Here is a 26613-nt window from a genome sequence, read left to right as displayed (position 1 = left end):
AACTTTCAACTTAGAAAAACTAGCAAGGGATTCTTCACCCTTACCCCGGTGGTTGGTGCCAGAGAAAAAATGGAGGATGTCTGTTCCACGCAGACCCTGGTGGTTTAAAACACACACACAGGTGGCTCTGGAACCATCAAAATAGTAGCAGCAAAGAGCCACTCCACCAGCCTCCTCCTCTCCACTCCCCCAGGTCCCACACAGCAGAAGGCTCCGGCCACTTTTTGGAAGCCTGTAGCCTGGCTCCATCTTGTCTTGTGCTGCAAATGCCCACGAGCCCCTGTGCCGCTTTGGAGTCTGTGTTGGGGACCACACAATGAGGTGGTCCTACCCTGCCCTCGGGGATGCACAGCCCAGAGGCAGAGAGACCCAGCCGTGCCCCACACTACCCAGGATGGGAGCCCAGGATGGGGAGGAGCACACAGTGGCAACCTCAGGCTGCCTGAGGGCTGCTGCTGCCTTCAGTGTCCCCTTTTTAGGTTGTCAGTCACTTCCCCTGTTCCAGCCCCGAAAGCAGAGGGCATCTCATCTTTGCTCGCAGCTCCCCGGATCTGGGGAACTTAGACCCATCTCTTCACTTACGCGTCCGCACTATCTTCCCCCACCCTTCCTCCCACCCACTGCAGGTGAGGGAAACTCAGCCTTGTCCCCGCTGAACCCTGGAGAGCTCCTGATCGCATTACACAACATCGACTCCGTGAAGTGCGACATGAAATCCATCATCAAAGGTGAGGCGCTTCCCCCCCACTCCAATGGCCTGGCCCCTGTGACGCCAGGGCAGGACCTCAGTCACCCACATGCCCCCACTGGAATCTGCCAAGTCAAAGACTGTGTCACTCACAGCCCCACCTCAGAGCTCTGGAGAGCCACCTCCCTCCCTCCCTCCTTATCCTGCCTTCTCTTCCCTCCCTCCCTCCCTCCTCCTCCTTCCTTCCTTTCAGGTTTTACCCTTTACAACCCACCTTTTTCTGCCTCTGTCTAAGGCACTCTGATGTACCTGCTGTGCGCTGGCACAGAGTGGGCCTAAAGCAGTCAGGGGTAGCCCCACCCCTAGCCCCGAGGAACAGAAGGAAGCAGGGCACACCGTGAGTAGTAGAGGCGCAGCAGCAGGGCAGACCCAGGGCTCCAGGGCACTTGTGGGCCAGGGTAGATGAGGCAGGAGAGCTTGCTTCCAGGGCAGCAGGGTTGGTGACGAACTGGCCGGCTCACGATGGCCCCCACTCACTGAGCACTCTGCGCTGGGCTCTCCCTGAACGCCTACAGGCCTGAGCCTGCTGGTCCGCCACTTGGTGAGTATGTTCACTTCCATTGTGTAGACAGGAAATGGAGGCTCCAGAGAGGTTAGGTGACTTACTCAGGGCCGCGCAGAAGCTAAGTGGTGTGGTAGAAAAAACAGAATCTGAAGTGAAACGGACCTGGGTGGGAATCGCAGCTCCGCCGGTTCCGCGTCTGAGGACCACCTCCCCTGAGACTGCCCGCCCCTCCACCCGTCCTGAGCAAGGTTTCTGGGCCAGGAGCCATCCTGTCCCACGGAGCTGGACACCTCACTGTCGCCCTCTCTGCTCAGAAGACTGCTGTCCTTTGATTTCTCTTCTCACCCTCAGACGGGAAGGGGCTTCCTCTCTGTGCTGCTTACTTTCGTGTTCTAGCTTGAAACAGCTTTTCAGTGACTTACTTCCTAACCTTCCTCTGCAAGTTCTCTGAGAAACGTTTAAGGTCAAGAGAGGAGCTTATGGAAATGTCAAACCCACATTAAAACCCAGGAGGCACCAAGGCCACTCATGGGAAACCAGCAGGGAGGAAAGATCTCCAGGCTCATATGCCAGGGCTGTGGTCTTCACATTCCTCGACCCCTTTCGTGATCTGAGGAAAGTTCTAGCCCATTTACCCAGGACAGTATGCTCATATTATTTGCATACAGTTTGAGGGGGTTCACACATACACACACCCCAAGGCCATTTGTGGACCCAAATTAGAAGCCCTGAGGATCGTAGGCCCAGAAGAAAGGGCCTTTTCGGAGGCCACACAGGCCACCAAGAGCCAGGCCCCTGAGGATCCTCTGCCCAGGAGAAAGGGCCTTGCCAGAGGCCACACAGGCCACCAGGAGTGAGGCCCCTGGAGGGTTCAGCAGGGCCTACCCTACACCACCCCACCCTTTTCTTCCAACACGCCCAGGCGTGCATGCTGCAGGCTAGACAACCCTCCAGCTGGTGTCCCCAGCACCCAACCCACGTTTTTCTCCTTCTCGGGCACCAGCAGTCTTCCTGGTTGCACTCTAAGCTCCAGATCACAAAGTCTGGTCCTTTTGTTGTGCACTGTTCACTCCCCCATAGACCACCCTGTTCCTCTGGGGAGCTTGTCTATAACTAGACCCACTCCTGGTAGTCCAGCATTAAGAAAACTCAGCACCTCTGCTCACCCATATCCATCCTGGGTAGTGCTGGGGACACAGGAAGGACAGCCCTAGCCCTGTCCTTCCAGGGCTTACAGTCCAGGGAAAGAGACAAGAAGTCCCTGGCCAGTAACAACTGAGAGGAGTGGCCTGGGACTGGGCAGCCCAGAGGGGCCACGTAACCCAGCCTGGGTGTGGGACATCAGGGAAGACTTCCCGAAAAAGGGGACACTCAGGCTGAGACCAAGGAAGGATGAGTAGGTGGCAACAGCAGGAGACTGCAGGGACCGAGGGAGGTGCTCGCCGGCTGGTTCTGGACCTAGGGGACGAAGGAGAGGGCCTGGTCAAGAGAGGAGGTCAGGCTGTCGCCATCAGGAAAGGTGCCCCTGGGGCCTGCCCACAGGAGTCTTGCAGGCCGCCGTGGGAATTTAACCTTGTTTCTTGAGGGTCTCTGGGAGGCGAGTCAGGTCTGAGCTTTCCAAAACACCCTTCAGGCTGCTGTGTGGAGAATGGATCGGAGGCTCGGGGGAGGCCCAGGTGGGAGGCTGGGGCAAAGCCGACAGGGAAGGAGGAGGGGAGGGGTGATTCCGGAGCCTTTAGGTGGCTGAGCGGGCGGGACCAGTGACCGCCTGGCCCTGAGGAGGAGCTGGGGCTTCCTCGGTTTCTGGCAGGTCCTCGCCTCCACTCTCTGCTCTGCCCATTCAGCCTCCTCCCCACCTGTCTACACCCCCCCTCCCTTAGAGACCCTACCCCTGTTCTCCATTAGCCTCTCAAGGATTTGGGGAGTTGGGGTGCTCTTCTGGCTCAATAAAGACTTCCTGGTTGACACTCACATGGCAAGTGGTGTTTGGGGAAGGGCTTCAAAGGCAGCTCCTGGGGCCTCCCATTAGCATAGTGGATTGGGGCACAGCCACCCACGGGGGGAACAGACCCCAGGGCCTGTCTTCCTTGGGTGCTCGTGCTGTGCCAACCCTCTGGGTCCTACTGGTACTGGCACTGGGTGTTGAGCTGGGGGCTCATCGTATGCCCCTGCCCCAGCCTCCTCTTGTCCCTCCCTTCACTATTACTCTACTGATTGTGCCCATATCCCCCACACAGCCCTTAGCCTGGCACCCCCCATCTTCCCAGCACGAGCGCAAGCCCTGTATCCTTGTCAGGACTGGGTGGGCAGTCCCTTGGCCCCCTGACGAGCTGGTCTGTGGGCTGCTGTTCTCTCTGGAGGGGCTGGTGGAAGCCAATAGCTGCCTTCCCTCCCTAGCAGGGGTGGGGGGCCCTGCCACTCCCCCAGGGCTTGGCAACACATCTTTCCCAAGGTCATTCTTAAAGTGAGGGGCCATGGGTTCCCTGTTCCACCCATGTTTGGGGCTTCCTGGAGTTGGATGTCTTCTCCCTTGAACCAAGCCTGCAGGTTTTCCAAGGGCAGGGCTGCAGTGTGCCTTCTGCTGGGTGGGGGCAGTTTTCTGTCTCCCGCAGGGGCTTTAGAATCAGGGCTTTAGAAGTCTTCCCCTCACATGGGCAGACAGCAGGGCCGGGACTCCCACCTCCCAGGGGGCAGCTGGGCAGAGAGGACAGGCCCACTCTCCGCCTCCTCGCAGCCACCAACCTGTGCTTTGCGGAGCGGAACGTGTACACGTCAGAGGTGCTGGCCGTGGTGATGCAGCAGCTGATGGAGCAGAGCCCCCTGCCCATGCTGCTCATGAGGACCGTCATCCAGTCCCTGACCATGTACCCCCGCCTGGGGGGCTTCGTCATGAACATCCTGTCCCGCCTCATCATGAAGCAGGTAACCCACCCCTGGCCACCCCGCCCCCAGGCTGCAGATAGCAGCTTCTAGCCTGCTTGCCCTCCCCTTCCCCCGCCTGACCCCGGAGGGAGCCCGGTGGAGGACAGAGCAGGCTCTGCTCTGCCTCCTGCCAAGAAAATAGCAGTGCTCCAGGGTCTATGACTGGGCCAGCTCCCAGGTGATGAGGGAGGGCAGCTGGGTGGTAGGAGCTGTGGTAACCCTCAAGGTGTGTGCACCCGGGAGAGGCATGGCTGCTCCTCACCCTCCACTGCTGTGTGCCCGGCCAGGATGCATCCCAGAGCTGAAAAATGGCCCAGTTTTTTAAGAGGTGCTAGAAATTTGGGCTTTAGAAATACCACGATAAGGCCAGGTGTGATGGTTCACACCTGTAAGGCCAATTCTTTGGGAGGCCGAGGCAGGAGGACTACTTGAGCCCGGGAGTTTGGGGCTGCAGTGAGGAAGAAACGCGCCACTCACTGCACTCTAGCCTGGGCGGCAGAGTAAGACCATGTCGGAAAAAAAAAAAAAAAGATGGAACACAAAAACACAAACCCCGCAGGGCTAATGTCGCCCCCTGGAGGCTGCCGTGAGAATGTACATGTGACCCAGGACAGGTCCCGGCACCGGCACGGACCTCTGCTGTTTAGCAGGGGTAATTTCGCCCCCTGGAGGCTGCCGTGAGAATGTCATGAGAAGTGCTCCCGCAGCACTTAGCCTGGGCCTGGCCCAGGGGGAGCTCTGGTAAAAGGCGGTTGAGTTTTCTTCCACCCCCTTCCCAAGTTGCCCTCATGGTCCAGCCACCTGGATCGGGAAGACAAAGGCCTCTGGAGGGAGGTCAGGGCTGCTTGTGGCCCATCCAGAGGAATCTTGGATGGTGGAATTTGGGCATGGTCTTGGCAAGGTCTTTCTCCCAGTGTCAAGGCTGGGGGCGCTGCCTGTGTGCCTCTCCCGACGGCTCCCTCCCTCCCTGGTTCAGGTGTGGAAGTACCCCAAGGTGTGGGAGGGCTTCATCAAGTGCTGCCAGCGCACCAAGCCCCAGAGCTTCCAGGTCATCCTGCAGCTGCCGCCCCAGCAGCTGGGAGCCGTCTTTGACAAGTGCCCGGAGCTCCGGGAGCCCCTGCTGGCCCATGTCCGCTCCTTCACCCCCCACCAGGTACCCCTTCCCCCCACCCCGGGTGTGTGGTGCGTGGCCCCCTGGGTCCCTCCGGTTGGTGGGGACTGCATGGAGGCGGACACAAGAAGGCCCTGCACTGCTGGGAGCTCTGGAGGGTTAGGACCCCCAGACCTGAGGTGTGCAAGTGGGGTCTCTGTGCCAGAGCTGCCCCCAGCGCCCCCTTCGTGCTCTCCACCCAGCAAGCTCACATCCCTAACTCCATCATGACCATCTTGGAGGCCAGCGGCAAGCAGGAGCCAGAGGCCAAGGAGGCGCCTGCGGGGCCCCTGGAGGAGGTGAGGGCCCTGTAGCCCACCCATCTGGATCCCCAGACTCCCACCCCATATCCAAGCCAGCAAGGCTCACCATGGCCTCCTCCCGACCCCGAGAGACTCAGGCCACCCCTGCCTCTGGGCCACCCGTCTCCCAGGGGATGCTTCTGCTGGGAGTTGAAGGTCTGGGGGACAACTGCTCCTTCCTCCCCATGCTCTTGGTGAAGAATTCAAAGACCACCTCAGGGTGGTTCCTTCTCTTTCCGGCCGTCCTCTGAGCCACCCACCTCTGAGCTTCTGTGTGGCCCTCCCTATCCCCAGGATGACCTGGAACCCCTGGCCTTGGCCCCGGCCCCAGCACCCCGGCCCCCTCAGGACCTCATCGGCCTGAGGCTGGCCCAGGAGAAGGCTTTAAAGCGGCAGCTGGAGGAGGAGCAGAAGCTGAAGCCGGGAGGAGTGGGAGCCCCCTCTTCCTCCTCTCCCTCTCCCTCGGCCCGGCCGGGCCCTCCCCCGTCTGAGGAAGCCATGGATTTCCGGGAGGAGGGGCCTGAGTGCGAGACCCCGGGCATTTTCATCAGCATGGATGACGACTCGGGGCTGACGGAGGCCGCGCTGTTGGACTCTAGTCTCGAAGGTCCCCTACCCAAGGTAGGGAGAGCAGCCTCCGCTGCGAAGGAGGAAGCCGGATCTGGGCCAGGGTGAAGGTTGGGGGTGGTGGGGGCGGGCATCAGGGGGCAGGGCCTGAAGGGGAGCTTGGAGGGGACCGCGCCCTCCACCTGGCCCCCCTTTCCTTCCCTGGTCACCAGGAGACGGCAGCGGGTGGGCTGACGTTGAAGGAAGAGCGGAGCCCCCAGACCCTCGCACCTATTGGAGAAGATGCTGTGAAGACCCCCAGCCCGGTTGCTGAGGACGCCAGGGAACCCGAGGCCAAGGGGAACAGCTGACGGGGCTCCAGGGAGAAGGGGGGTGGGACGGGGACGCGGGGCTGGGGGATGGGGCTTGACCTGCGGGTGCTTTGCTTTAAAAAAAAAAAATAAAAGATATGAACTTGGGCAAGTTACTGAAAAGGAAAAAAAAAAAGGGATGGCGGGCCTGGGGCGCGGGTGCCGTCTGGAGTCTGGCGCGACGTCCGCGTGGCGCTGCGCGGGATCGGGAGTGCGCGCCCAGAGCCTGCGCGGAACCCACCCTGGCCCGCTCCCCCCGCTCCTCGCGCCCTCCCTGGGTAACTGCCCCCTCTCCCGGTGCTCAGAAACCGGCGGTGTCGACAGGTGGCTCGCTTGGCCTCCTTGTCTGCAAGGCTTTCTCCTAGAGGTCTGTACCTCCTGGCCAACCATGGGAGACCTGCCGCCCTACCGTGAGCGCCCTGCCCAGCAGCCCCCGGGCCGGAGGACTTCTCAGGCCTCCCAGAGGCGGCGCAGTCGGGACCAAGCTCAGGCCCTGGCAGCGGACCCCGAGGAGGGGCAACAGATACCTCCAGACGCCCAGCGAAACGCCGCGGGTTGGTCACAGAGGGGCAGCCTGTCCCAACAGGAGAACTTGCTGATGCCCCACGCCTTCCAGGCTGAGGAAGCCCGGATGGGTGGCATGGAGTACCCATCCGTGAACAGGGGCTTTCCCTCAGAGTTCCAGCCCCAGCCTTACTCTGATGAAAGCAGGATGCAGGCCGCCGAGCTCACCACCAGCCTAATGCTGCAGCAGCTCCAGCAGGGCCAAAGCAGCCTGTTCCAGCAACTGGACCCCACCTTCCAGGAGCCCCCAGTCAACCCCTTGGGCCAGTTCAACCTCTACCAGACAGACCAGTTCTCCGAAGGTGCACAGCACGGGCCCTACATAAGGGAGGACCCTGCCCTTCAGTTCTCACCCTCTGAGCTGGGCTTCCCACACTACAGTGCCGAGGTGCCTGAGCCTGAGCCTCTGGAGCTTGCCGTGCAGAACGCCAAGGCCTACCTGCTGCAGACCAGCATCAATTGCGACCTCAGCCTGTGAGCAGGGGCTAGGAGTGGGGCGGGTGGGGGACCCAGGCGGGGAGGGGCCCCACCCCAAGTCCCTGCCTCAGTCATCCAGACAGGGGATGGTCCCTCATGGAAAACCAGTGACTGCTCCCGGCCTCTAATTCAGCTCAGAGTCGGAATCAATGCCAACAACAGCTAGCATTCACTTCCCAGACATGTGCCGGCACTGCACCACTCACACCTAGTTCTCACCGGAGATGAGCACATCAGCTCATCCTACTTTACAGAGGAGGAGACCGAGACACAGAGAAGTTGGGTCGCTTACCCAAAACTACACAGCTAGGATATGACAGAGTCAGGATTCCAGAACACGTGATTTGGCTCCCGAAGCCCTCTTGCTTTTTTTCCCCCCCATACATAGTCTCACCCTGTCGCCCAGACTGAAGCACAGTGGCGTGGTCTTGGCTTAGGGCAACCTTTCCCTCCCGAGTTCAAGTGATTCTCCTGCTTCAGCCTCCCGAGTAGCTGGGGTTACAGGTGTGCTCCACCTCACCCAGCTAATTTTTGTATTTTTAGTAGAGACAAGGTTTCACCATGTTGCCCAGGCTAGTCTCAAACTCGACCTCAAGTGATCCGCCCACCTCGGCCTCCCAAAGTGCTGGGATTGCAGGCTTGAACCACCGTGCCCAGCCCTCCCGAGACCCTCTTATCCTGCAACTAAACCTCCCTGCCTGAGGAAGATACTTGCCAAAGCCACTTAGCTGCAGTCACAATACACTGCTCTCAGCCTCCATTAGATACCCAGGACGCTCTCATTCTAGGGGAGTGGACAAGAAACAGAAAAAGTGATAAACTGAAGCTAAGGGCTCAGGTGAAAAATAAGGGAGGCTAAGAGGGCTAGGGAACACATGAAATAGTGGGGGTCCAGCCAGGCGCAGTGGCTCACGCCTGTTATCCCAGCACTTTAGGAGGCCAAGACGGGCGGATCACCTGAGCTCAGGAGTTCGAGACCAGCCTTGCCAACATGGCGAAACCCTGTCTCTACTAAAAAATACAAAAATTATCAGGGCATGGTAGCGTGGGCCTGTAATCCCAGCTCCTCAGGAGGTTGAGGCAGGAGAATCGCTTGAACCCAGGAGGCAGAGGTTGCGGTGAGCTGAGATCGTGCCACTGCACTCCAGCCTGGGCAACAGAGCGAGACTCCATCTCAAAAAAATAAATTGTGTGGGTCAGTGAAGGCCTGTCCAAGGAGGTGACATTTGATTAGGGCTCTGAAGAAGTCGAGGGAGAGCATCTTGCAGATAACCGGAGGAAGAGTGAGCCAGGCAGAGCACACGGCAAATGCAAAGGCTCTGAGGCTTGCCGTTTTTGAGGAGCAGTAAGGAGGGGCTGGTATGTCTGGAACCAAGGGAGGAAGAGGGAGAGCGGGAGAAATTAGGTTGATGAAGTAATGGTTCTTATTAAAGCACAAAGCTGGCCCTGTCCCTCCAATGCTCAGAACCTGCTATGGCTCCCCACTGCCCACAGGGGGAAGCTCAGACTCCTCACCACAGCCTTCAAGGCTCCTGGCCTGAGACATGTAAGGCCTTGCTCATGCCTGTAATCCCAGCACTTTGGGAGGCCGAGGCAGACAGATCACTCGAAGTCAGGAGTTCAAGACCAGCCTGGCCAACATGGCAAAACCCTGTCTCTACTAAAAATACGAAAAGTTAGCCAGGCGTGGTGGCGCACACCTGTGATCTCAGCTACTCGGGAGGCTGAGGCAGGAGAATCACTTGAACCGGGAGGCAGAGGCTACAGTGAGCCAAGATCATGCCAATGCACTCCAGCCTGAGCAACAGAGCGAGACTCCGTCTCAAACAAACCAACAAACAAAAGGCCTTGTATGGTTCAGCCCCTGCCCACTGTCCAAACTTCACTTCTAGTCACTACCTGCTCCTTCCTCGGATCCTAGAATCTAGTCGGAATTAACCTCTGGCTATTTCCCAAGTGCCAGCTCTTCAGAGCTTCAGGCTGTCTTCCTGAGAAGACCTAGCGAAAATCTCACCTCTTCTTACCCTTCCCAATTTCCATGATGGCCCAACACCACACCCAAGACTGCCAGCAAAACAGCTTCCGCACAGCAAAAGGTGACACATACATGCTTGGAAATCAGACCAACTTGGTTTCAAAGGCTGACTGTAGCCGGGCCCGGTGGCTCACGCCTGTAATTCCAGCAGTTTGGGAGGCTGAGGCAGGCAGATCACTTGAGTCCAGGAGTTTGAGACCAGCCTGGGCAACATGGCAAAACCCCATGTCTACAAAAAGTGCAAAAATTAGCCAGGCATGGTGGCACACGTGTAATCCCAGCTACTGGGGAGGCTGAGGTGGGAGAATCACTTGAACCTGGGAACCAGAGGTTGCAGTGAGCCAAGACCAAGCCACTGCACTCCAGCCTGGGTGACAAAGTGAGACCCTGTCTCAAAAAAAAAAAAAGAAATACAAAAAATACAAATGTTGGCCAGGCATGGTGGTTCACACCTGTTAACCCAGCACTTTAGGAGGCCAAGATGGGCAGATCACCTGAGGTCAGGAGTTCGAGACCAGCCTGGCCAACAAAGTGAAACCCCCATCTCTACTAAAAATACAAAAATTAGCTGGGGATGGTGGTGCGTGCCTGTAGTCCCAGCTACTCAGGAGGCCGAGGCAGGAGAATCCCTTGAACCCAGGAACCCAGGAGGCAGAGGTTGTGGTGAGCCGAGCTGACATCACTGCACTCCAGCCTGGGCAACAAAGCAAAACTCTGTCTCAAAATAATAATGATAATAATAATAATAATAATAATAATAATATAAATGTTGGCCAGGTGCGGTGGCTCACGCCTGTAATCCCAACACTGGGAGGCTGAGGAAGGCGGATCACCTGAGGTCAGGAGTTTGAGACCAGCCTGGCCACCATGGCGAAATCCTGTCTCTACAAAAAATACAAAAAAATTAGCGGGACTTGGTGGTGCATGCCTGTAATCCCAGCTACTTGGGAGGCTGAGGCAGGAAAATCGCTTGAACCCAGGAGACAGAGACTGCAGCGAGCCGAGGTCATGCCACTGCACTCCAGCCTGGGCAACAGAGCGAGACCGCCTCTGAAAAATAAATAAAAAAAATAAAATTGCAAACCCTCTCCCATCCCTGGCACCCCCAGGCCCCATTCAGTACTTTATGTGTCACCCTAAAAATTACCACCCCATGCCTGACACACTGTATATATTTTGCTTGTTTGATTAGTGTCAGTTTCCATCATAAGAATGTCAGCCAGTTGGCCAGGCGCGGTGGCTCACGCTTGTAATCCCAGCGCTTTGGGAGGTCGGGGCGGGCGGATCACGAGGTCAGGAGATCGAGACCACAGTGGAACCCCGTCTCTACTAAAAATACAAAAAAATTAGCCGGGCGTGGTGGCGGGCGCCTGTAGTCCCAGCTACTCGGAGAGGCTGAGGCAGGAGAATGGCGTGAACCCGGGAGGCGGAGCTTGCAGTGAGCCGAGATCGCGCCACTGCACTCCAGCGTGGGTGACAGAGCGAGACTCTGTCTCAAAAAAAACAAATGAATGTCGGCCAGGTGCAGTGGCTCACGCCTGTAATCCCAACACTTTGGGAGGCTAAGGTGGGCAGATCACAAGGTCGGGAGTTCGAGACCAGCCTGACCAACATGGTGAAACCCCGTCTCTACTAAAAATACAAAAATTAACCAGGCGTGGTGGCGGGCGCCTATAATCCCAGCTACTCAGGAGGCTGAGGCAGGAGAATTGCTTGAACCCGGGAGGCAGAGGTTGCAGTGAGCTGAGATGAACCACTGCACTCCAGCCTGAGCAACAGAGCAAGACTCCATCTCAAAAAATAAATAAATAGGCCGGGCGCAGTGGCTCACGCTTGTAATCCCAGCACTTTGGGAGGCCGAGGCGGGCGGATCACGAGGTCAGGAGATCGAGACCATCCTGGTTAACATGGTAAAACCCCGTCTCTACTAAAAATACAAAAAAATTAGCCGGGCGTGGTGGCGGGCGCCTGTAGTCCCAGCTACTCGGAGAGGCTGAGGCAGGAGAATGGCATGAACCCGGGAGGCGGAGCTTGCAGCGAGCCGAGATTGCGCCACTGCACTCCAGCCTGGGCAACAGAGTGAGACTCCGTCTCAAAAAAATAAAATAAAATAAAATAAAATAAATAAATAAATAAATAAATGTCAGCTACACCTGGGCAGGGACCTTTTCTGTTCCCTACTGTGTCCCCAGCACCAGGCACAGGGCCAGGCACATGGGAGCCGGCTCAGTGAGCTGAGTGAGTGACGTCCCTCTCCTCCCACTCCTCCTGCGGGAGGCAGGTACCAGCACCTGGTGAATCTGCTGACCAAGATCCTGAACCAGCGGCCCGAGGACCCCTTGTCTGTCCTGGAGTCTCTGAACCGCACCACGCAGTGGGAGTGGTTCCACCCCAAGCTGGACACGCTGCGGGACGACCCCGAGATGCAGCCCATCTACAAGATGGCAGAGAAACAGAAGGCGCTGTTCACCCGGAGCGGAGGCGGCACCGAAGGCGAACAGGAGATGGAGGAGGAAGTGGTGAGTGAGCCAGTCAGGAGAGGCGGGCATCAGGGTCACTGGGGGCCCAAGCATACTTACGGCACAGCCTGTGCCAAGGCCTGGAGGCGAAAGACAGCACTGGACAATCCAGTCACAAAACAACTTCAGTCTTGGCAGGATGGGGTGGCTTACGTCTGTAATCCCAGCACTTTGGGAGGCCGAGGTGGGTGGATCAAGAGGTCAGGAGTTCGAGACCAGCCTGGCCAATACAGCGAATCCCCGTCTCTACTAAAAATACAAAAATTAGCTGGGCGTGGTGGCGGGCTCCTGTAATCCCAGCTACTCAGGAGGCTGAGACAGGAGAATCACTTGAACCCAAGGGAGGAGGTTGAAGTGAGCCAATGGCACCACTGCACTCCAGCCTGGGCAACAAGAGACTCTGTATCAAAACAAAACAAAACAAAAACAAAAACAACTTCAGTCTCATGGGTGCCCCCAGTGGAGGAGGCAGGACCAGGTCACAGGCGGCCTTGAACACAAGGCAAAGGGCATGGGCTTTCTCCTGAGGCCACTGGAGCACCGTTGAACAGTCTGAAGCAAAGGAAAGGCTGTCAGCTCTGCTTTTTATTTTTTTAATTTTTATTATATATATATATATATATATATATATGTATAGTTTTTTCTGCCAGGCGCGGTGGCTCACGCCTGTAATCCCAGCACTTTGGGAGGCCAAGGCGGGCGGATCACGAGGTCAGGAGATCAAGACCATCCTGGCTAACATGGTGAAACCCCGTCTCTACTAAAAATACAAAAAGTTAGGCCGGGCTCGGTGGCTCAAGCCTGTAATCCCAGCACTTTGGGAGGCCGAGGCGGGCGGATCACGAGGTCAGGAGATCGAGACCATCCTGGCTAACACGGTGAAACCCCGTCTCTACTAAAAATACAAAAAATTAGCCGGGCGTGGTGGTGCATGCCTGTAATCCCAGCTACTCGGGAGGCTGAGGCAGGAGAATGGCGTGAACCCGGGAGGCAGAGCTTGCAGTGAGCCGAGATTACGCCACTGCACTCCAGCCTGGGCGACAGAGCGAGACTCCGTCTCACAAAAAAAAAAAAAAAATATTAGCCAGGCGTGGCTGCGGGCACCTGCAGTCCCAGCTACTTGGGAGGCTAAGGGAGGAGAATGACGTGAACCGGGGAGGCGGAGCTTGCAGTGAGCCAAGATCGCACCACTGCACTCCAGCCAGGGCGACAGAGCAAGACTCCGTCTCAAAATAAATAAATAAATAAATAAATAAAAATAAATAAATAAAAATAATTGAGATGGGGGTCTTGCTATGTTGGCCAGGTTGGTCTTGAACTCTTGGCCTCAAGCCATCCTCCTGCCTTGGCCTCCCAAAGTATTAGGATTACAGGCGTGAGCCACTACTCCCAGTCAAGAGCTGGAGTTCTTAATAAGGGGTCTGTGGAAGGGCAAAACTGGGGGCTTTTGTGGCCTGTACATGCTTCTGGGAAATGACTCATAAAAAATGCATGATTCAGCATTTTGTATTTCTTTTTCTGTCTAGTGCAAGGCAAGGCACTTATTTCTCTCATTTTCTGTCTTCCAGACAGCTAGCCAGGATCTTGAATGGCATTTATGCAATAAACCATTCCTTCCCACCCCCCACTGCTTTGAAATGCCACCTGCACCATCTGTTCCCCACACAGGGTCCTGCAGAAGTCTCTGCTCTCGGCCTTTGCTCTGTGAATGGCTTCCTGCTCTAGGACTCTCCTGTTTACTGCTGACAGCAGCTGCATGGCAGATGTTGCTGTTTTGGTAGCATAAGTCTCCCCATCACTGAACCTCTGTTTTGAAAAGTTTTGACTAGCTGGGCGCGGTGGCTCACACCTGTAATCCCAGCACTTGGAGAGGCCGAGGCAGGTGGATCATGAGGTCAGGAGATGGAGAACATCCTGGCTAACACAGTGAAACCCCATCTCTACTAAGAATACAAAAAATTAGCCGGGCGTGGTGGCAGGCACCTGTAGTCCCAGCTACTCGGGAGGCTGAGGCAGGAGAATGGCATGAACCCAGGAGGAGGAGCTTGCAGTGAGGGGAGATAGCGCCACTGCACTCCAGCCTGGGTGACAGAGCAAGACTCCGTCTCAAAAAAAAAAAACAAAAAAACAAAAAACAAAAAAAAGTTTTGACTATTCTTGGCCAGGCGTGGTGGCTCATGCCTGTAATCCCAGCACTTTGGGAGGCCGAGGCAGGCGGATCACGAGGTCAGGAGATCGAGACCTATCCTGGCTAACACGGTGAAACCCTGTCCCTACTAAAAATACAAAAACAAAATTAGCCGGGCATGGTGGCAGGTGCCTGTAGTCCAAGCTACTCAGGAGGCTGAGGCGGGAGAATGGCGTGAACCCGGGAGGCAGAGTTTGCAGTGAGCTGAGATTGCACTGCTGCACTGCAGCCTGGGTGACAGAGCAAGACTCTGTCTCAAAAATAATAATAATAATAATAATAATAATAATTTAAAAATAGTAATACTAATATGCTGGGCGCAGTGGCTCAGGCCTGTAATCCTAGCACTTTGGGAGGCCGAGACGGGTGGATCACAAGGTCAGGAGTTCGAGACCAGCCTGGCCAACATGGTGAAACCCCATCTCTACTAAAAATACAAAAATTAGCTGGGCGTGGTGGTGCATGCCTATAATCCCAGGTACTGGGGAGGCTGAGGCAGGAGAATGGCTTGAACCCAGGAGTGGAGTTTGCAGTGAGCCGAGATCAGATCACTGCACTCCAGCCTGGGTGACAGAGCAAGACTCTGTCTCAAAAATAATGATAATAAATAAATAAATAATAAAGATTTGGGGACTGGTTGAATAATAAAGTGTTGGGGACAGCCTTGTGGCCACATGGATAGGGGCTGGCAGGCATTTCCCTGGGAGAGGGAAGAGCATTGGTCTGTGGCTGGTGCAGATGTACATTACACTTCTTCCTCGGGCTTCTGAGCCAAAACTTTGCTGGCTTCTTTTTTTTTTTTTTTGAGAGAGAGAGTCTTACTCTGTCACCCAGGCTAGAGTGTAGTAGTGTGATCTCCACCACTCACTGCAAGCTCCACCTCCCAGGTTCATGTCATTCTCCTGCCTCAGCCTTCCTAGTAGCTGGGACTACAGGCTCCCGCCACCACGCCCGGCTAATTTTTTGTATTTTTTTTTTTTTTTTTTTTTTTTTTTTTTTTTTTTTGAGACGGAGTCTCGCTCTGTCACCCAGGCTGGAGTGCAGTGGCGCAATCTCGGCTCACTGCAAGCTCTGCCTCCTGGGTTCACGCCATTCTCCTGCCTCAGCCTCTCCGAGTAGCTGGGACTACAGGCGCCCGCCACCACGCCCGGCTAATTTTTTTTTTTGTATTTTTAGTAGAGACGGGGTTTCACTGTGGTCTCGATCTCCTGACCTCGTGATCCGCCCGCCTCGGCCTCCCAAAGTGCTGGGATTACAAGCGTGAGCCACCGCGCCCGGCCAATTTTTTGTATTTTTAGTAGAGACGGGGTTTCACCATGTTAGCCAGGATGGTCTTGATCTCCTGACCTTGTGATTTCCCTGCCTTTGCCTTCCAAAATACTGGGATTACAGGCATGAGCCACTGCACCCAGCCATAAACTTTGCTGGCTTCTAGTTTCAGCCTGCTTGCCCTCAGTCCCTTTCTGAGCCTCTCTCTCTCTCTCTTTCTCTTTGTTTCCTTCTTCCTCTTTTTTCTCCTCCTCCTCCTCTCCTTCTTTTCTTCTTCTCCTCCACCCCACCCATCCTCTGGCTGTGTGAATCAAGCAGATGGTATAGATGGAGGCAGTGAGGACAGGACTTATTACCATCCTCTAACATCACTGACTCCTCCGTTCAAGACCTGTCTTCTCCCTTAACTTTCTGTGAAACATGGAGTACGTGTTAGGAGTGCATTGGGCCTCAAGTCACAGAAATCATGAATAAAAGTGGCTTCTTTGTTACAGGAGCAAGAAGGTCAGGGTGGGTAAGGCAGCTGAGCAATGCTACTGGGGACCAGGCAATTTCCACCGTTCATCTCCACCGCCATTAAGGGTGTAGTACTTTGTCTCCCATGTGTTGCCTCATGGTCCCAAGATAGCTGCTGTGGCTCCAGATCTTATATCTCCATTCCAGGCAGGAAGAATAGGGAATGACAAAAGGCAAAAGATTTTCTCCTGGTGTGGTTTTCCCTTTTCTTCTCCATCAGGGACATCCTGTCCAAGGGCTTTCCCTACATCTCACTGGCCAGCACGAGTGGCCTGAGCAGCTGAGTTACAGAATCTTTTAGGTTTCTTTTTTTTTTTTTTGAGACGGAGTCTCACTCTGTCACCCAGGCTGGAGTGCAGTGGTGTGATCTTGGCTCACTGCAACCTCCGCCTCTCAGGTCCAAGTGATCCTCCTGCCTCAGCCTCCCAAGTAGCTAGGATTACAGGTGCCTGCCACCACGCCTGCCTAATTTTTGTATTTTTTGTAGAGACAGGGTTTCACCATGTTGGCCAGGCTGGTCTCAGACTCCTGACCTCAGGTGATCTGCCTGCCTTGGCCTCCCTAAGTGCTGGGATTTCAGGCAGGAGCCACCACATCAGGCCTCTTTTTATTTTTTGAGACCGTGTCTCACTTTGTTGCTCAGGCTGGAGTGCAGTGGAGCAATCTCAGCTCACTGCAACCTCTGCCTCCCCAGTTCAAGTGATTCTCCTGCCTCAGCCTCCTGGGTAGCTGGGATTACAGGCGCCTGCTTGTATGGCTGGCTAATTTTTGTATTTTTAGTAGTGACAGTTTCACCATGTTGGCCAGGCTGGACTCCAATTATTGACCTCAAGTGATCAGCCGGCCTCCGCCTTTCAAAGTGCTGAGATTACAGGCGTGAGCCACTGCACCCCGCCTCTTTTAGCTCTCTTGAGTCTAGAAGAGTCTGGAAGAGGTAGGCTAGGGAGCAGAGCTTCAGCCTTCTCCCCTCTGCCCTCCACCCTACCTTGCGCAGGGGGAGACACCAGTGCCCAACATCATGGAGACTGCCTTCTACTTCGAGCAGGCCGGCATCGGCCTGAGCTCAGACGAGAGCTTCCGCATTTTCCTGGCCATGAAACAGCTGGTGGAGCAGCAGCCCATCCACACCTGTCGCTTCTGGGGCAAGATCCTGGGAATCAACCGCAGCTACCTGGTGGCCGAGGTGGAATTCCGGGAGGGCGAGGAGGAGGCAGAGGAGGAGGAGGAGGTGGAGGAGATGACGGAAGGTGCCGAGGTCATGGAGGCGCACGGCGAGGAGGAGGGCGAGGAGGACGAGGAGAAGGCCGTGGACATCGTCCCTAAGCCCGTATGGAAGCCGCCACCCGTGATCCCCAAGGAGGAGAGCCGCTCAGGCGCCAACAAGTACCTGTACTTTGTGTGCAACGAGCCGGGCCTGCCGTGGACGCGGCTGCCCCACGTCACTCCGGCCCAGATCGTAAACGCCCGAAAGATCAAGAAGTTCTTCACAGGCTACCTGGACACGCCGGTCGTCAGCTACCCGCCCTTCCCGGGCAACGAGGCCAACTACCTGCGGGCCCAGATCGCCCGCATCTCGGCCGCTACACAGGTCAGCCCGCTGGGCTTCTACCAGTTTAGCGAGGAGGAGGGCGACGAGGAGGAGGAAGGTGGTGCTGGGCGTGACTCCTACGAGGAGAACCCCGACTTCGAGGGCATCCCCGTGCTGGAGCTGGTCGACTCCATGGCCAACTGGGTGCATCACACACAGCACATCCTGCCGCAGGTGAGTGTCGGGACTCCCGCCTCTCACAAATGGCAGGAGCAGGGGGCTCGCGCATGACCCTGCAATACTGAAGTCAAGCTCTTACTCTCTGCTAGGCAACGAATATTCATTCGTTCATTCATCCATCCATTCATTGGTTCAACAGATATTGGTGGATAATCCCATCAGAAACCTTTGGGGAGAGAGGCATTTTTTCTTTCTTTCTTTCTTCTTCTTCTTTTTTTTTTTTTCTGAGACAGAGTCTCGCTCTATTGCCTAGGCTGGCGTGCAGTGGCGTGATCTCGGCTCACTGCAAGCTCCGCCTCCTGGGTTCACGCCATTCTCCTGCCTCAGCCTCCCGAGTAGCTGGGACTACAGGCGCCCGCCACCTCGCCCAGCCAATTTTTTGTATTTTTAGTAGAGACGGGGTTTCACCGTGGTCTCGATCTTCTGACCTCGTGATCCGCCCGCCTCGGCCTCCCAAAGTGCTGGGATTACAAGCGTGAGCCACCGCGCCCGGCCTCATGCCGGCTAATTTTTTTGTGGTTTTAGTAGAGATGGGGTTTCACCGTGTTAGCCAGGATGGTCTCGATCTCCTGACCTTGTGATCCGCCCACCTCGGCCTCCCAAAGTGCTGGGATTACAGGCATGAGCCACTGCTTGGGAGGCTGAGGCAGGAGAATGGCGTGAACCCAGGAGGCAGAGCTTGCAGTGAGCCACTGCACTTCAGCCCGGGCAACAGAGCGAGACTCTGTCTCAAAACAAAACAAAACAAAACAAAAAAAATCAATCAGTGGGCCAGGTGCAATGGCTGGCGCCTGTAATCCCAGCACTTTGGGAGGCCAAGGCGGGTGTATCACTTGAGGTCAGGAGTTCGAGACCAGCCTGGCCAACATGGCGAAACCCCATCTCTACTAAAAAATACAAAAATTAGCTGGGCGTGGTGTCAGGCACCTGTAATCCCAGCTACTCAGGAGGCTGAGGCAGGAGAATCACTTAAACCGGGAAGCAGAGGTTGCAGTAAGCCAAGATTGTGCCACTGCACTCCAGCCTGGGCCACAGAGTAAAAGTACATCTCAAAAAAAAAAAAAAACAAAAAAAGAAGAATCAATGAGTGAATGAATGCATGAATGGGGTCACACAGTCAGGAGTCCTCACCTCAACACAGCAGTTCTGTTGGCCCGTTTCGCACCTCCCCTTAACTGTGCGGCTAAATCTTGCCGTCTTGCCTGTGCCTGGGTCTCTGAGGACAAGGCTATGCTTCAGTCCTGTTGGCCCTTCACCTCCCCCACAGGATGCAGCCTGGGCTCCGTGCACTGGGGCCATCACCTGAGCTTCCCCCCACCCCCAGGGCCGCTGCACTTGGGTGAACCCTTTGCAGAAGACAGAGGAGGAGGAGGAGGACCTGGAGGAGGAGGAAGAGAAGGCAGATGAGGGGCCAGAGGAGGTGGAGCAGGAGGTTGGTCCCCCACTGCTAACGCCACTTTCGGAAGATGCAGGTAAGGAAGCCCTCTCAGCCTGTACACCACTGGCTGGAGAGGGCTGGGAAGAAAGGGAGGTGTGGCTGGACTGCTAGGGTCCATCTCCCTGGTCCTTCCCTCCCAGCCTCAGAGGCTCTCTCAGCTAAAAAACGGGTGTAATCATAGTTGCCCCATCAGGAGGTTCTGGGAACGTGTCCATAGGCACGTGGCAATGGCCCAAACATTAGGATATGGCCTTTCGAGTTTGCGCCTGGAGGGAGGGGGATGTAGTTGGGGAACCCTGCCTAAAGACTGGAGCTGGGTGTGTGCGTGTGCATGTGCGTGTGTGTGTTGTTGTTGTTTTCAGATGGATTCTAGCTCTGTCGCCCAAGCTAGGGTGTAGTGGTGCAATCTTGGCTCACTGCAACCTCAACCTCTCAGGTTCATGCAATTCTCCCGTCTCGGCCTCCTGAGTAGCTGGATTACAGGCGTGTGCCACCACGCCCAGATAACTTTTGTATTTTTAGTAGAGATGGGGTTTCACCATGTTGGCCAGGCTGATCTCGAACTCCTGGCCTCAAGTGATCCACCTTACTCGGCCTCCCAAAGTGCTGGGATTACAGGCATGAGCCACTGTGCCCAACCTGGAGCTGGATTTTGGATGAATGGACAGGAATTTTGTAAGGTTGGGGTCTCAGGCACCCGCAGGGAAGTGGAGAGAGAGGCTGGGAGTGGGCCAGGGGACAGGTCCTGGATTTGAAGCCAGATCCTGCCAGCTTGTGCCCTGCCCTCTGCACCCTGGTCCAAACTGATGACCAACTCGGGAGTGGAATCACAATGGCTCCCCAGTCTGGGGGCCCTGCTGGGCGCCAGGCACTGCAGCAGGTGTGCTGCAGACCTTGTCACCAGGCTTCACTGCCACCCTGCAACAGAGGCCACATGAGTCTCCCCATTTCCTGGGTGCAGCCACTGAGGCTCAGACAGGTGAACTGGCTTCCTGGGGCCACACAGAGAAAGAGTGGTCCAGGCCAGGCGAGGTGGCTCACGCCTGTAATCCCAGCACTTTGGGGGGCTGAGGTGGGTGGATCACCTGAGGTCAGGAGTTTGAGACCAGCTTGGCCAACATGGTGAAACCCTGTCTCTTCTAAAAATAGAAAAATTAGCCAGGCATGGTGGCGCATGCCTGTAATCCCAGCTACTCGGGAGGCTGAGGAAGGAGAGTCGCTTGAACCCAGGAGGCAGAGGTTGCAGTGAGCCGAGCTCACACCACTGCACTGCCGCCTGAGTGACAGAGCAATAAGACTCTGTCTCCAAAAAAAAAAGAGCGAGAGAGAGAGAGAGAGAGAGAGAGTGTGTGTGTGTGTGTGTGTGTGTGTGTGTGTGTGTGTGTGTGTGTGTGGTCTGCAGCCAGGGTTCAAACACTGCAGCCTGGGCTGTTGGTGGCTGTAGTTCCCCTCATGCCCCTCCAGGCCTCCCTCACTGCTGCCTGCCTTCCTCCAGGGTGCAGTGCAGGGCCCGGGGGCCTCCCTGACCCTGCTGCCCCCCTCTGCTGCCTCTCCACCACAGAAATCATGCACCTGGCACCCTGGACCACCCGCCTGTCCTGCAGCCTCTGCCCGCAGTACTCAGTGGCCGTTGTGCGCTCCAACCTCTGGCCCGGGGCCTATGCCTATGCCAGTGGCAAGTAGGTCTTCCCGCAGCCCCTCCCAGCAGGAGAATCCCTCAGGACTTCTTCAAGGCCTGGTTGGGCTGGGCAACTCGCCAGGGTGGGCAGAGATGGGGAGGGCCCCCTTCCAGAAGCCCCTAGGACTAACGCCCTCATAGCTCCTAGGAGTTTCACCAGGGCTAAAGTGGGAAATACCAGCCCACTAGGACGGGTCTTAGTGATGAATCATGATGAGAGCAAGGAGAATAAGAGAGTGGGAGGGACTGGCTATGGTCACACAGCAGGTGCAGGATACGAACCTGGATCTCCAGCCCCCTGATGACAGGGGCAGAATCCCTCTCTGGAGGAGCTAACTCCTTCCCTGGGGTTCCCTGGACAGTTCTTCCAGTCTTTTTGTTTGTGGTTTTGTTTTGTTTTGTTTTGTTTTGTTTTGTTTTGTTTTGTTTTGTTTTGTTTTGTTTGAGATGGAGTCTCGCTCTGTCACCCAGGCTGGGCGACAGTGCAGTAGCCCGATTTCAGCTCACTGAAACTTCCGCCTCCCAGGTTCAAGTGATTCTCCTCCCTCAGCTTCCCTAGTAGCTGGGACTACAGATGCATGCCACTATGCCTGGCTAATTTTTGTATTTTAGTGGAGACGAGATTTTACTATGTTGGCCAGGCTGGTCTCAGACTCCTGACCTCTAGTGATCTGCCCACCTCGGCCTCACAAAATGCTGGGATTACAGGCATGAGCCACCGTGCCCGGCCTGTTCTTCCAGTTGGAAGGCTCTTCTCTCTATGGGGCAGAAACCTTCCCTCCCACCACCAGTTGTTCCAAAAAGAATGGCAAGCTTGGGCCAGGTGCACTGGCTCATGCCTGTAATCCCAGCACTCTGGGTTGCCAAGGTGGGAGGATTGCTTGAGCCCAGGAGCTTGAGACCAGCCAGGGGAACATAGTAAGGCCCTATCTGTACAAAAAAAAAAATTAAAAAAAAATTAAAAATCAGCCAGGCATGGTGGCACGCACTACAGAGTCCCAGCTACTCAGGGGGCTGAGGCAGAAGGATTGCTTGAGCCCAGAAGATCGAGGTTGCAGTGAGCTGTGATCGCACCACTGCACTCCAGTCTGGGCGACAGAGCAAGACCTTGTCTCAAAAACTAAACAAGAATGGCAAGCCAAAGTCACTCCCACATCCTCCCACCCAGCTACACACTCCCCACAGTCCTTCAGCCTTGCCCCCCAGGCACCTGGCAGCCCTCTGCCCTGCCGCGTGACAGGGGGTTTGCAGCTGGAGGTGGGCGCACCTACCAGCTTTGTCCACCAGATGGCATGACAATTTTTCCTAGAATTTCCTTTTTAATCTCAACGTGAACTGGAACTGTATTCGCTCCTGTATGAATCACAGCCGTGGTGGGATTGCATGTAATCTGGATACTTTAACACATTCCTGGCATTTATTTTTTCCTTCTCTGGAAGCTGGGAAGAGGCACGTTTGCTTTTGCCAACTCCCTTCTTCAGGCCATACCCCAATATGCCAACATTCCTCTGAAAGCAAATGATCCAAACTTGAGGCTCCACTTGTCCATCCATCCTCTGCCCCCACCCACCCAAAGCTCTTCTGTCTTCTGTCCCCCACCCAATATGTGTCCACCCATTGTTCCATTGTTTTTTGTTTTTCTTTTCTTTTCTTTTTTTTTTTTTTTTTTTGAGACGGAGTCTTGCTCTCTCGCCCAGGCCAGAGTGCAGTGGCGCGATCTCGGCTCACTGCAAGCTCCGCCTCCCAGGTTCACGCCATTCTCCTGCCTCAGCCTCCCGAGTAGCTGGGACTACAGGCGCCCGCCACCGTACCCGGCTAAGTTTTTTTGTATTTTTAGTAGAGACGGGGTTTCACCGTGTTAGCCAGGATGGTCTCAATCTCCTGACCTCGTGATCCGCCCGCCTCAGCCTCCCAAAGTGCTGGGATTACAGGCATGAGCCACTGCGCCTGGCCTTTTCTTTCTTTCTTTCTTTTTTATTTATTTATTTATTTATTTATTTATTTATTTTTGAGATAGGGTCTCTCTCTGTCACCCAGGCTGGAGTGCAGTGGCGTGATCATGGCTCACTGAAGCCTCCACCTCCTGGCCACAAGCAATCCTCCCACCTCAGCCTCCCAACATACTAGGATTACAGACGTGAGCCACTGTGTCTGGCCTCATTTTTAAATTTTTTTCTTTTTTCTTTTTTTTTGAGATGTAGTCTTATTTTGTTGCCCAGGCTGGAGTTTAGTGGCGTGATCTCAATTCACTGCAACCTCCGCCTCCCGGGTTCAAGCCGTCCTCCTGCCTCAGCCCCCCTGGTAGCTGCGATTACAGTCATGCACTACCATGCCCAGCTAATTTTTGTATTTTTAGTAGAGATGGGGTTTCACCATGTTGGCCAGGCTGGTCTCGAACTCCTGACCAGGTGATCCACCCACCTGGGCCTCTCAAAGTGCAGGGATTACAGGCGTGGGCCACCATGCTCGGCTCTGTCTGCCTCTTTATCGGTCTCTGTCTCCCTCTCTCCCTACCTCTTAGTCCCCTCCCTTTCCTCCCATCGATTCCTCTTCCTTCTCTAGTTAAAATTCTGCAGAAAGGCTGGATTGGCTGGGTTAGGCCTGGGCACTTACCTCCTTGTTCATTATCAGTCTCCTCTTAGCAGAATGTAGGCACAACCCAGGGATTTTTTTTTTTTTTTTTTGAAATGGAGTCTCGCTCTGTCACCCAGGCTGGAGTACAGTGGTGTGATCTCAGCTCACTGCAACATTCACCTCTTGGGTTCAAGTAATTCTCATGCCCCAGCCTCCTGAGTAGCTGGGACTACAGGTGCCCACTACCACGCCCAGCTAATTTTTGTATTTTTTGTAGAGATGTGGTTTCACCAGGGTGGTCTCGAGCCCCTGACCTCAGTTGATCCTCCCACATCGGCCTCCTAAAGTGCTGGGATTATAGGCCCGAACCACCGCACCTGGCAGGGATTTTTGTCTAGTTTGTTTACTGCTGTGTCCCCAGCACCTAGACAATTTTATTTATGTGGGACATAAATAAAATGTCAAATATAAATAAATTGATATCCAACATAAAATTATGTCTTACATAAATAAAATATGAGTCACATATATAATTTAATTTTTTTGTTATCTTTAGTTACTTATTTCTTTTTTTTTTTTTGAGACGGAGTCTCGCTCTGTCACCCAGGCTGGAGTGCAGTGGCGCGATCTTGGCTCACTACAAGCTCCGCCTCCCAGGGTTCACTCCATTCTCCTGCCTCAGCCTCCCCAGCAGCTGGGACTACAGGCGCCCGCCACCACGCCCCGCTAATTTTGTTTTTGTATTTTTAGTAGACACGGGGTTTCATCATGTCAGCTAGGATGGTCTCGATCTCCTGACCTCGTGATCCACCCACCTCGGCCTCCCAAAGTGCTGGGATTATAGGCGTGAGCCACCGCGCCCGGCCTAGTTACTTATTTCTTGATTTATTTTGAGATACATTCTCACTCTGTCACTCAGGCTGGAGTGCAGTGGCATGATCACAACTTACTGCAGCCTCAAACTCCTGGGCTCCAGCAATCCTCCCACTTCAGCCTCCCTAGTAGCTGGAACCACAGGCACGTGCTACTGCAACTGGCTAATTTTTTAAACTTTGGGAGGTGGAGGCGGCAGATCACTTGATGTCAGGAGTTCGAGACCAGCCTGGCCAAAATGGTGAAACCCCCTCTCTACTAAAAATACAAAAATTAGGCCAGGCATGGTGGCTTATGCCTGTGATCCCAGCACTTTGGGAGGCTGAGGCAGGCAGATCACTTGAGGTCAGGAGTTTGAGACCAGCCTGGCTAACATGGTGAAACCCCGTCTCTACTAAAAATACAAAAATTAGCTGGGCGGGCCGGGCGCGGTGGCTCACGCTTGTAATCCCAGCACTTTGGGAGGCCGAGGCGGGCGGATCACGAGGTCAGGAGATCGAGACCACGGTGAAACCCCGTCTCTACTAAAAATACAAAAAATTAGCCGGGCGTGGTGGCGGGCGCCTGTAGTCCCAGCTACTCGGAGAGGCTGAGGCAGGAGAATGGCGTGAACCCGGGAGGCGGAGTTTGCAGTGAGCCGAGATTGCGCCACTGCACTCCAGCCTGGGCGACAGAGCAAGACTCCGTCTCAAAAAAAAAAAAAAAAAAAAAATTAGCTGGGCGAGGTGTTGTGTGCCTATAGTCCCAGCTACTTGGGAAGCTGAGGTGGGAGAATCACTTGAATCCAGGAGGCAGATTTTGCAGTGAACCCAGGAGGTGGAGTTTGCATCCAGCCTGGGTAATACAGAGAAACCCAGTGAGCACATTTCACCCTGCCATTCAAAACTTTGCAGTCATGTTATGCACACGCTGGGTCCTACCCTTAAAGAAAGTCAAGGCTGGCCAGGTGCAGTGGCTCACGTCTGTAATCCCAGCACTTTGGGAGGCTGAGGCGGGCGGATCATGAGGTCAGGAGTTCCAGACCAGACTGGCCAACATGGTGAAACCCCGTCTCTACTAAAAATACAAAAATTAGCTGGGTGTGGTGACGCGTGCCTTTAGTCCCAGCTACACGGGGGCTGAGGCAGGAGAATCGCTTGAACCTGGGAGGTGGAGGTTGCAGTAAGTCAAGATCGCACCACTGCACTCCAGCCTAGGCAACAGATTGAGACTCCATCTCAAAAAAGAAAATCAAGTCTGGGGCCTTTGAGGGAGAATTTCACAGTGTCTCACTGCCTCTCCAGAAAGTTTGAGAACATCTACATCGGCTGGGGTCACAAGTACAGCCCCGAGAGCTTCAACCCGGCCCTGCCAGCCCCCATTCAACAAGAGTACCCCAGTGGCCCAGAGATCATGGAGATGAGTGACCCCACAGTGGAAGAGGAGCAGGCTCTGAAAGCAGCCCAGGAGCAAGCCCTGGGAACCACAGAGGAGGAGGAGGAGGGCGAGGAAGAGGAGGAGGAGGGCGAGGAGACAGATGACTGAGGCCTGCCCTCTAGCCATTTTCCCCAAGCAGGTAGATAGCAAATTTCCCCTTAGAGGTAGTTAGCAGGGATTATATTTTCACTATTTGCTTCCTGTCCCCAGAGGGCAGGCATAGAAAAGAAAGGCAACTTCTTCAAATAAAATTCCTGCACAGCATTATGGATGAGCCATTCATTCATTTGTTCACCACATCTGTTGACATGGACTCCAAGCCAGGGCTGTTGGGCCCTGCAGAGGGCACAGACATTGCCTAGCAGAGTCTCTCCCACCTGTTTGGTTTTTTTTTTGGTGTTGTTGTTGTTGTTTGAGACAGGGTCTCATTCTGTCACCCAGGTTAGAGTACAGTGGCACAATCACAGCTCCCTGCAGCCTTTACCTCCTGGGCTCAAGCAGTCCTCCCATCTCAGCCTCCTGAGTAGCTGAGACCACAGGTGCACGTCACCGCATACACTAATTTTTGTATTTTTTGTAGAGACAGGGTCCTGAGTAACTAGGACTGCAGGCACAGCCCACCATGCCCAGCTAAATTTTTTAATTTTCGAAGTCTCACTATGAGATGGGGTATATGTTGCCCAAGCTGGTTTTGAACTCCTGGCATCAAGCAATCTGCCTGTCTTGGCCTCCCAAAGTGTTAGGATACAGCTGT

General features: G+C 55.0%; 2 protein-coding genes across 3 annotated transcripts in view; both read left to right on the top strand.

Annotated features, from left to right (window-relative positions):
• The window catches only part of SYMPK (symplekin scaffold protein), a 45284-nt gene extending 38734 nt beyond the window's left edge, over positions 1-6550 (top strand). Inside the window, exons 22-27 of the mRNA XM_032178542.2 lie at positions 627-728; positions 3988-4175; positions 5152-5328; positions 5529-5624; positions 5922-6248; positions 6407-6550. Coding sequence (XP_032034433.1) covers positions 627-728; positions 3988-4175; positions 5152-5328; positions 5529-5624; positions 5922-6248; positions 6407-6544 — 1028 coding nt within the window. The 3' untranslated portion in view covers positions 6545-6550. The remainder of the gene's footprint in view (positions 1-626; positions 729-3987; positions 4176-5151; positions 5329-5528; positions 5625-5921; positions 6249-6406) is intronic.
• Positions 6551-6619: 69 nt separating this feature from the next.
• Positions 6620-26123, top strand: RSPH6A (radial spoke head 6 homolog A). Of its 2 annotated transcripts, XM_032178544.2 has the most exons (6): positions 6620-7582; positions 11902-12139; positions 17107-17874; positions 19205-19352; positions 20880-20997; positions 25727-26123. In XM_032178544.2, exons 1-6 carry the CDS (start codon positions 6684-6686, stop codon positions 25965-25967), a joined length of 2412 nt encoding a protein of 803 aa, XP_032034435.1. In that variant the 5' UTR covers positions 6620-6683; the 3' UTR covers positions 25968-26123. The 2 variants fall into 2 exon arrangements, with proteins under 2 accessions (XP_032034435.1, XP_032034436.1); XM_032178545.2 differs by lacking the exons at positions 20880-20997; positions 25727-26123 and having other exon boundaries at positions 19148-19253.
• The last annotated feature ends 490 nt before the right edge of the window (positions 26124-26613 follow it).

The sequence above is a fragment of the Hylobates moloch genome, unplaced genomic scaffold (genome assembly GCF_009828535.3).
Source record: "Hylobates moloch isolate HMO894 unplaced genomic scaffold, HMol_V3 SCAFFOLD_15, whole genome shotgun sequence".
Lineage (NCBI taxonomy): Eukaryota > Metazoa > Chordata > Mammalia > Primates > Hylobatidae > Hylobates > Hylobates moloch.
The sequence above is the reverse complement of the archived record's forward strand: the minus strand, read 5'-3'. Positions and strand labels throughout refer to the sequence as shown.